Below are 11789 nucleotides of genomic sequence, written 5' to 3'. Positions count from 1 at the left end.
TACCTAGGTTTTAATATTTATTGTAGTAATGTAGTGTACCACTAAGCAGTGTTTATATATAATGTACAATATAATATGATAGTTAATCACTATAATGTTACATAAAAAAAAAAAAAAAAAAAATGAAAATTGCTCTGTACGTATCAGGATGAATACAGAATACATAAAAATTTATTTTAAGTTAACAATATTGTTTTCCATATAATATTAATTTGATGATTTTTCATTATTCTATAAGTAGTTACGACTTTACGGATTCCAAGAGTGAAGTAATAACTATTCAGCGTATGAGTTACATGTATATACTAAAATCAAATACCTACTATATTTGGAACTTCCGTGGAAAAATAAGAAATTAAGTTGAAAAATACCAAAAATATTTTCCCGACATGAAAATACAAACAAAATGTCATACCAAGAAATAATAATTAATTATTAATAATACACGAATTATGATTATGAATACAAAATCTAATTGTATAAAAGAAAGTCAGGTTATTTACAGAATTTATAATTCAAGAACGGCTGGACCGATTTTGATGATCTCTGATTTGTTGGATTCGTCTCTGTACAAGAATAAAAATAACTCTAATCTTGGTAAGAATACAGATAATTATCTAGATAAGTACAAATGTTATCTTAGATAAGTAATTAGATAACTTAGCGTTATTTATCTAGATAAGATAAAAGATGACAAAAAATCTATCTAGATAATTTATCTAGATAAGTCCCAACACTGTTTAAAAGGCGGCTTATGCAAACATTGTGTTGTTTTTCGTCCTGTCGTTAAAAGAGGATTATTAGGAGCGTTTATTGTTAGTGAATTTAGGTACCAAGTATAAAGATTTTCATTTTCACGCAAAAAAAAAACATATGCAATCTGAATGGCATAGAGATTCAGTTTCTCTATCAACAGATGTTTTAAAAATTATGTCCAACAAAGAAAAAAGTATTATAGATCAATTAAATACTGCTCAACACTCACAAATTGAACAAAATACAACAAAAAAACTAGTCATGATTTTGTCATCATTATTATTTTGTGCGACACATGATCTAGCAATTAGAGGCAAATTGATTTGTAGTGGAAATTTTCATGATCTTTTAAAATTTCATGTTGAATCTGGAGATAAGTACTTAATACATAATATTTTTATATCACTGCCTCCAACAACGTACACAATAGAAAGATCGTTCAATACATTAAGACGAGTAAAAATGTGGCTTTGCTTGACTACAGAAGAAGATCGTTTAAATGGGTTGTGTATGATGAGCCTTTATCATAAAAGAGTTAACGCAAACAAGGATATTTTCATTAATATCTTTTAAATAAAACGAAGAAATATACAGTTCTTATTTATTGATACCGAATAATATACTTAATTATATTATTTAATTTCTATTTTTTTATATACTTATTAAATTTATTATTTATTTATTTATTTATTTGTATGGCAATTATTATTAATACACTATATATATATACAAATAAAAATATAACATGCATGTATACATTTATATGTGAAAAATAACATTAAATCTTTATTATCTTACATTCGAATTTTTTTTTTTATTTTGACCCACCCCCCTAAAATGTTACTTATGGGCGCCCATACACATAGAACAATTATTACTACAATATATATATATATATATATATTTGTCTAAATATCGTAATTATGATTTTGTGAGATCATAACCAAATAGGATGGAAAGAAATACGATTTATCAATATTTAAACTTTTATAGCTTGTCCAAGTATACATAATTGATACGATTCAAATATAATTTGTAATACGTTATGTAAATCTACTAAGCAAACATGTAATTCAATTATTACATGATTAAATATTACAATGATATGATGTACTTATATAATAACGATTTAAAATTAATTAATGCACATCATGTTGATAGTTTCATGAAATGGAAACTGTTTTTTTATACTTTGTGGAATAAAAAAAATTTCACGAAATGGTCATTTTAATTTGACCTCTTGTAATTTCACAGTTTGGTCATTCATTTCATGTACGGCACAAGATGTTTAATACTTATTTTTTATTACCTAGTATCGACTTTTATCATTGATTAATAAATACTATTATTAAATAATATAGCATATAATACTGATAGTAAATTTTATAATAAAATGAAAAAATATTTCTTGATGGACTTAAAAAACCGTATATGACTGAGTAAATCGAGTGAGTTTTAACAGAAATAATTGACGCTAAATTAAATAAGTAAGTACCTACTAAATTAGTTAATTTTACTAAAAATAATTTCATATAAACATTAAGTGAATTTTTATCCTATTTAGCAATTTTTTACATTCTATCACAGGTTCAATTTAAGCTCATATAGATAGGAAAACTAATTGTAGAAACTGAAAAAAAAATATAGGTATAATAAATAAATATCAAAATATTTAAATATTTTTTATGGAAACGTAACTGTTTCAACATCGAATAATAAAATTAAAATAAAGTAATCCTGTGATTTTATTTTATTTAGATTAAATAATTATAATGAATTAATTAATATACTTCTCTAACGTTATTATTTGATTGTTTATTGCATTTGAAAATGCAATATAATGTACTAGTTTTTTATTTTAATGAAACACGCGTCTGTATTTTCTTTAACTGTTTCCAAAAGTTTCTAAATGTATATTTTTGTTTTTTATTAATTTCTATTCTTATTCTTATCACCATTAAGTGAGTTTGTAGTAGTGGTACAAAGTAAGTAATTAATGTTTTTCAAATTCCCGGTGTTATAGTAAAAATAAATGTCTAAATATTGGCGTCTAATTAGAAAACTTAAGTTTATTACTTTGTAAATATATTAACTTAAATCTATAAAATTAGATCAAACACGGCTCGTGATACATTCGTTAATTATCTTACTTAAGTGTAAATGCACTTGATATTTATTATGCAGTCGAATTCCTAATAATGCGAACAATGAAGGCGAATATCACTTGAATGCAGGGACCAGAACCGTAACCGAAAATATCTAGTACTGTAACCGATTTATCTTTAAAATTTAGGAACCGTAACTGGAACAGGAACTTTTATTTTAAAAAATGAAAAAACGTAACCGTAACCTTAAAAATACAAGAGTTGGTTTAGGTTAGTTAATTGGAATAGTAAAATTACGGTAATGACTATTTTGTTTGTCCGTTTGTAGGTTGAGAAAAATAAAAGTCAAATCTTTAAATGTTTTTATTATTTTGCATTGCAAATGTGTGTAATTTTTTTTTTCGATTTTATTTAATACCACGAGAAATATTAACGCCTCCGAAAGTTTCGGACCGAAACCAGAACCAGAACCGAAAAACCCAATAGGTTCCAGTCCCCCAGCTCGAACGTAACTAAATACATAAAATATAAAAACCCCCTCGGGTCAGATATAAAACGTGACATATCTGTCCGCGTACGCAATACATACCGTATACGCGTGACCTAAGATTCATCGCGTGGTGCCAGTGCGTACCTAAAACAGTTATTAGGTAGTTTTGATTTTTACTCAATGAACACACAGTAAAACGGTTGAATTATAGGTGTGCGCGTGCGGGATACACGACGGCTATGGCGTTCCATTGTCTAACGAGGTCGCGGCGAACGCGATAGAAACAATTTCTACGCGTACTCATTGCGTACAAAAAGAAAAAAAAAGGGAAAAAAGAGGGCGGCGAATACCGTTGATCCGTCGAAGGCACGATAGGTGGTATCTATCGCATAGGCGGCCGATATCTCACAAGAAACGCGCGCGAGCACATGTGCACATGCACGACGAGTGTGGTTGCTTTGAAAAATACCGTCGGCGGGTAAAACGTGCGCGCAGCATTCCGTGGGTCCGTAACGACTCCGGGGTAAGCACGTTTCGACCGGTGGGGTGGGAGGGGAGGGAGCGAAGCGAGAGCGGACCGGACTAGCGATCGTCGCACCGCACGTCGTGTTGTTGAGGAACGTTTTTTTCGGGCGGCGCGGGCAAAGGAAAACCGAAGGCGCATGGTAGGCGGCGGGTACGCGACACGCGGCACGATAGCACTGGCATAGGTGCGGTCGCGGGCGGGCGGTGTGATACCGTGTGCGCGACGGGAGAAGGAGTCAGGAAATAACGACACGATCGAGCCGCATCCGTATCCGCGCCTCTTGGGCCGAACGCCAGCAAGCGGAGGGGCACGGAGGGCGGCGTTTGCGTCGGTGACCGCGCCCAAGCCATTGGCTCCGCGCCGGCGTGCCATTGGACCGCGTTAGCCGCCGCTGCCACCGCCGCCGCCGTCACCGTCACCGTCACGACCGTCGTCTACCCGGTGGCCCCACGTCCGTTCAGTCCGCACTCACTCGCTGTCGTCGCACGTCCGTATTACGCAGTTCAAATCCGTAGCGCGGCCGTCGTCAATATTATTGTTATTATTATTGTATTACAATATTCAATCGGACGCGCTCGGCGAATACCGTACGTGTACACATCGCGTTCGTCCGCATCAAGTGTGTTACGTTAGCGCAGTCGCTTAAAGGACGATCGAGCGAATCCCTTTGGCCGCGTAACCGCTGTCGGCGCGGGGGAAAATGCCGCGCCCGAGTCGCGACTCGTACGGCGACCAGAAGCCGCCGTACAGTTACATATCGCTGACGGCCATGGCCATATGGAGCTCGCCGGAGAAAATGCTGCCGCTGTCCGACATTTACAAGTTCATCAGCGACCAGTTCCCGTACTACCGACGGAACACGCAGCGCTGGCAGAACTCGCTGCGACACAACCTGTCGTTCAACGACTGTTTCGTCAAGATCCCGCGGATGCCCGACCGGCCGGGCAAGGGCGCGTACTGGGCGCTGCACCCGGCCGCTCTGGACATGTTCGAGAACGGGTCGTTGCTGAGACGCCGCAAACGGTTCAAGCTGGTCAAGTCCGACAAAGACAGGTAAGAACGGTACACGATAATTACGTTATCAACCATTATTATTCTTATGTTACGTTTCGTTCGGTGCCGCCCCGTAGTGTTAACGGACGATGGGTGCGCGACGTGACCGTTGCGATAAATAAATATTTCGACCGGATAATGTAACGAGCGTGAATTGAATAATATCGTTTTCCCCTTGTTTCGGACAGATTGGACAATGAACTGATCGCCCTGGCCAACAACCTGGCGCACATGCAGCGCAACCATCCGGCCATGTCGTCCGGCGCGGCCTCATCGGGTTCGCCGCGACACTCGTCCATGTCGTCCGGCGCGTCCTCGGCGTCGTCGTCGCGGTGTTCGTCGTCGGCCGGCAGCCCGCCGCCGCCGTCGCTCACGTCCCAACACGCGACGCTTCACCATCACGTCAACGACGGTCACCATCACGTGCACCAGCACCAGCAGCAGCAGCAGATCAACTCGGCCGAGCGCGGTCATCACCGTCACCGTCGCGGTACCGCGGCCGCGCACCACAGACGTCATCGACACGGCATCACAGCAGTGGACGTGGACACCACTACCACCACGGCCACCATCATCAAGCCGTCGGCCAAGAGACCGTTCGACATCGAGAGTCTCATCGGACCGGATCAGACGTCCGCGGAGTCACCGGCTGCGCCGCCGTGTTTGCGCGCCCCGGCCGCGGCCAACACCGCCTCGTCGTCGGCTGCCTCCGACGACACGGACGACGACGACATCCTGCGCCGGTTCCCGTCCATCGTGCCGGCCGCGTACCCGGCCCCGATGATGGTATCGTACGGTCTGCACCATGCAGCGGCGGCCGCGGCCGCAGCGATCGCGTTCCAAGATCATCACCACCAGCAACACCTTCAGCGACAGCACCACCACCACCATCACCACAGCCAGCTGCAGCATTTACAACAGCACCATCACCAGCAATACTTACGGTACGCGGCGTCTTATTTCCCGCACAACTGACGATGAGCACGTCGTTGACCCCCTCCCCCCCGCGTACAGGTGCCGTGGGTTCGCGCCGTGTAAGGTTATCGCGGCAGCACTTCGGACTCCCGGCCGCCGGTATGGTGTTACGCGGATCGCGCGCGCTGAAACGCGTAACAACGTATCGATAATGTTGTTATGATTTGATATTTTTTTTTTTTTTAAATATCGATATGATCTCGTGCGATCATAATTCGCGAACTCGGTTCCGCGCGCGTACGTGTGCACCCTGTACACACCGCGCCTGCGTGTTTCATTTAAACAGTGCATCGGTACACGCACGAAAAAATCGCCGTGAAAAGAATCATTTTCGGCAAGTGGTCCGATCGGCTTTCGTGTCCCATAAAGTACGTGCGAGTACCCGGTTGTGCGCGAAACGAACAACGGCCCCATTGAAATTTGCAAATATTCCAACAGTTAATTTTCAACGCAAAAACTTTGTACGGAAAAAAGAAAAGGAACTGACTGGGACTGCTCTTGCCGTTTGAATTAACTCCATCGGCATTAGCGCCGACCTGACACGTAAATATTATGTTATAATTTTGTACACATCGTTGTGCGCAAAACACATCGATCGATGATATAAATAATACGTTATTTTTTTTAACCGTTCTTTTTTCGACTAAATTTTGCTTTTTTTTTTTTCTCTTTCGTGTTTCCATACTTAAGGACTGTTTACAGATCAAACAGTTTACCCAAATACTATCATATTTATATTTATAAATAACATTGTGTTTACAACGCGTTTGTCAAGTAACTATATATGTATATATATTTATGGTTAATTATACATCACATAACATTGTGTGCGTGTAAAAAATAAAAATATAAAGTACTGAACATAAAAAATAAGTAAATAGATATTAATGTAGTTTTTAGTGTTCGTTTTGCTGTGATGTAGTTTTTAATGTGCAGTAACAATTATATAGGTATATTATATATAATATTTTAAGTTACGATATTTTGTTTTTGGTTGTGGTAGGGGGGTTGCGCGTTTGTAAAATAAAAATAGAACAAACCGAACGCGATTAATAATTGTTTATATCGTTAGTGCGACGTGTAAACGTAATGTAGTATATACATATACTCGTATTATGCTATATTCATACGTACTGTACCTGTATGGGCGGTAGTATCACTCATTATCATTATTTTTATTATTATTATTATTAATATTATTATTACCTATTAAATATTATGATTTGTTTTCAGTTTGTTTTTTTTTTTTTATATATAAATACTATGTTACCCCACCTCATCGTGTACAATAAATATTTATTATTATATATTTTAAATTATTTTTTAAACAATGTGTGTTGTAAATATTTTTCGCATGTATGTATAGGTACCCTGTATATCTATACCTATATTATACGTCAGTGCAGTGTATAATATATTAATATATGATTCCATGAATAAACGTGCAATTTTCGTAATCGGAAACAATAAAATAATGTATTTTAATAAGTCGTTTTGTTATTTTGCTCCTTACACTTTTAGCTCTCGGTTACTAGCAATTATTATGATATTTTATCTGTTTACGACGAACGCAAATGTTACGATTATAAAGTTGATTCTGCGATTTTTCAAACATTTATGCAGGTAAGACTCGCCGAAATGTCGTAGCGTGTTGAAAGATTTTTTTCAACATACAGCTAGGTATGGTATTTAAATTCGGTACAGTTTATTATGCTACAGGTAGGTACTTAACGTTTTGTTATTTTATGTGTGTACACATTAAAAAACAAATATTAACTACTGTTAGTATATACTGCAATCAGCATTATTATTCTCAAAATCCCAAAGTATACATTTTTACACAAAACTATAAAGTACGCAAACTGAAAATATTTAATTTTATCTTTACGATTAAAACGGGGTGGGTTATAGTTATGATATGTTATGCATTAATGTTTATAAATGTTCACTATGTCGCTACACGAAAATACATATCGTACTACATATAATATTGTAAATCAAACCTCTGTGATTCGCACGTATCCATTTTTTTTTCTTTCAAAAAGTTGAATTATATGGACTTTAATTTTTACACTTTTTACACTTTTGCTGTTGTGGTGTCAAGATAGTATTATGTATGAATAAAACCTATATTATATAATATATACAATATATTCCCCAAGGATTGGGATAAGAAAGATCAAAACTACATGTCATTTTTTAACGAAATGTCATGATTACATTTGCGATTAGTAGGTAGAGTCCGTTGTTTTTCGGGATTAATGTTTAAACAAATGCGGTATTTTCCTCTGTTGCTAAGCAAACTAAAAACCATACTAGTACCTACAGTATAGTTATTCTATAAATCAAAAACAAAATTCTAAAACCCAACCATTTTTAGTAGTATATAGCATTATAATGCCCCATATAAAACTTTATTATTCTTTAGATTGGCTAATGTATGTACTTAATGTTGGAACTCGATTGAAGAATTATATTACAGGTATTTTATTATCATAGCTCGTCGTTTGGGTTTTGTTTATAACAGTAATTATCTGAACAATAATTCATTATTTTGCGAAAAATTGATCCTTTTTGCATTAAGCCACAGAATTAGACAGAATCCTGTGTATCATGAGTGTTCGATGGGGCGGAATGAATATATTTCTCTATCTCTCTAAATATATACAAATTTATACGTGCTCTTGTTATTTTTCAATTATTCTCTAAAAAATTATGACATATTGTCTAGCACATAAGTCTACGTGTCATCGTTATACACTCGTGGGATTGTAATGATTGTATGTTGCGCGCGCGCGCGCGCGCGTGTGTGTGTGTGTGTGTGTGAGTGTGTGAAAGAGTATGTGAATTTGTGCTTAAGTTTGTAAATATTTCGTGACGTAGTCGTCGTCTTTTTGTGTGTATAATATATCGTTTTCATCGACGCTGTCTCTCTAATCGACTGGAAGAGGAAGAGATGGATCACAATTGATGTGCATATATTGCATATAGTATATAATATATAAGGTATAAAAGTATATATGTATGTATTACGTATATATTTTAGTAGTTGTCGCGGGTACATAATGGGAAAAAAGATTTTTTTTTATTTTTATATTGTATACATACGTGCGTATATACTTGTAAACAAATTATACTAGTGAAAATGTTATAGTCATTTTATTATTGTTCGAGAGGGAAAAAAATGTTTTACAAACAAATTGTATAGACATACATTGTGTAGGTACAAGTAAGATGAGAAGTATGTGTATACAGTAGTACACCGTGAAGGTCAAAATATAATTATTTGTTTTTACAATTTTTCCAAAACCAAAAAAAAAAAATAGTTATACCTACAAAAAATATATCATATATCGGTGTGTATAATATTGTATCTACATCGTCTAGTATAATAATAGTCTCGCCTAGTCTGTATACAAGTATCAAACACTCGTAACAATATTGGAAGTATTTATACCAACCTTGATAGTATTTATGTATAGGTACGAATCGTTGATGTGTAACTTCTATCAAAACATAGCCTCACAAATACCTATGTATTTTCATCTTTGACGCGTCGTCTGGGTTTGGCGAAACTCGTTAATTTTAACAACCGTGCGCATACGTAAGGAAACATTGAAATTATACTACAAACTAATAATATGCTGAATAAATATCTATTCTTCTCAAGAATTAATATATGCTTATAATTTATAAAAAATGTATAACTATTTATTGCAATCAATGTCTATTTGTGATGTAAATGAATTATCTTCTTATTTTTATTCTTCTTGGCTATATGATTTTCCAAGAGTTTTCGTTGCAACCATCACAACTTTCCGATTATCCCTATCCTGGATCACATCTTTTCAATCCTTTATATCCATTATTTTCAAGTCTTGATTTATCCCGTCAATCCAACGTATACTTGGTCTACTTTCTTGGCTTTTTTCCATTTGTTTGGTATTCAATGACTGTCCTCACGGCTTTTGTTTCATCTTTTCTTGTAGCACGATCGAACCATTGTAATATTTGTGCTTTTATAAAATTGGTTACCTTAATACAATAACCTAACCTTCATACATCGTCTAATTTCTCGGATTTCGACGTTTAATCTGTGCCACCACCACAAATTATCATCATATAACGTACCACACAGCTTTCTCAGTATATCATCAAAGGATGGTAAGCTTTTTTCTTCTTTTTTTTTTTAAAAAAAATCATTTATATATAATTTATAAATTTAGGTACGCGTATTTACGGGGAATAATGTAACACGATGACTATAATGTACTTTTTCATTACTGTATACGTACGAACATATTATTAAGATATCAGATCGCACATAAATGTACTAAAAATATGAAGATGAATATTTCCCAAGTTGTTTTCTATAAAACAAATAAAAATAAATTCGAATATTTGATGGTCAGTTCTTCCACACACACACATCATAAATACGTATTCGCTGTAAATTATGTTCGATTCGAAAACAACCCTGCAGTACTACTGGGTATCCGGCCAAAATAGCGAAAAAATAACCGCGAATGTAAACATTGCGAATTAATATTGGCTAAAATAAAAACAGCGAATTTTAAAAAAGAGCGAAAATATATAATTTAGCGATAATAATTTTGAAACAACAATTAGGCATTTAGTGAAAAATGATATACCATTTACAAAGTTCTTATTATCATTAGTATTGTAATTTGTAATTAACGAATGAAGTCTTTTAGCATAGTTCTTGTAATTTTTTTTAATCTCTGGTTGTTCTATAGCATTATACCGTTCTTGTTTTAATTCATCTAAATTTCCAATTTTCTTTATTACATCAATACATTTCCATATAGTTGGGTGGCTTCCTGCTAAATAATATTTATTATATTATTAAAAATACTAATTATTAATAAAACAGGTTATAGTTTTACAGTTTTATAAGTTTTGAAACTTATCCAAGTACTATATTAAAATGTGTAGTATTCAAAATAGAAATGATAAAAAACTGCAGTTACGCTATTATGCATGATCGCTTATTTTAGAATTCGCTATTTTTATTTTTGATATTATCAATTCACGATTTTGATATATACGGTTAATTGTTTCGCTATTTTGCCCTAGAACCGTACTACTGCATGCTTTTACTATAGGTACATTATGGCTGTATACTGAACTGTAATTTTTATTTTGTGCATAGGATTTTCGATTTAATTACCATAACGTGTACCAGGCATAATATTTCTACTACAATAATTACAATAATAGTGTTTTGTTTTTAATACCATAAATTCATAATATATTAGAATCTATATTTTTGTGTGGTCCATGTGTCGGTTTGACGGTGAAGTGTTTCTCCGTTGCGATGTCTTTCAATTCCTTGTGTAATCTTTATTTACATCCAGTATTTATAATTTTGTTGTGAACTGTAATACGCACGGATGTGCACACTAGTTCACTCAACGATACATAATAATTCTTCACGTTTTTCACATAAGTAACGTATACACGAATCACGCGTTAAACACAATTTCGATTCACTGTTTGATGTGTAATATGTTCGACGTTCATCGTTTAAGGACAGTCGTAGGTGGACGATTAACAGGAAAAAATAATAATCATCAATTAAAGGGTTTTATCGTATTAATCATGAAACGTTGCGAGTCGTTGTGAGCGCATACGGCAGCGATGGCGACGGCTTTGGTTAAATTATATATCTAATCGTGGGCACTTTAACGAAACATAAGTGAAAAAATAATAATAATAATAATAAAATGAAAAATTAATGCACTTCGCCAAACGAGTATAAGTGTGTGTATATGTAACACACGTAATATGATATTATATATAATGACTTTTTTTACACGTCGTGTCATTACGCAGTTGTGTATTTATATGTTTTTGCCTATAT

General features: G+C 35.2%; 1 protein-coding gene across 1 annotated transcript; it reads left to right on the top strand.

Annotated features, from left to right (window-relative positions):
* The first annotated feature begins 4318 nt into the window (after nucleotides 1–4318).
* On the top strand, nucleotides 4319–7139 carry LOC112689825 (forkhead box protein B2-like). Its single transcript, XM_025563691.1, has 2 exons — nucleotides 4319–4930; nucleotides 5119–7139. Exons 1-2 carry the CDS (start codon nucleotides 4578–4580, stop codon nucleotides 5903–5905), a joined length of 1140 nt encoding a protein of 379 aa, XP_025419476.1. The 5' UTR covers nucleotides 4319–4577; the 3' UTR covers nucleotides 5906–7139.
* Nucleotides 7140–11789: the final 4650 nt, after the last annotated feature.

Source organism: Sipha flava, unplaced genomic scaffold (genome assembly GCF_003268045.1).
Source record: "Sipha flava isolate LNK unplaced genomic scaffold, YSA_version1 472_pilon_pilon, whole genome shotgun sequence".
In the NCBI taxonomy this organism is placed as follows: Eukaryota; Metazoa; Arthropoda; class Insecta; order Hemiptera; family Aphididae; genus Sipha; species Sipha flava.
This window is presented reverse-complemented; position numbering and strand designations above follow the sequence as displayed.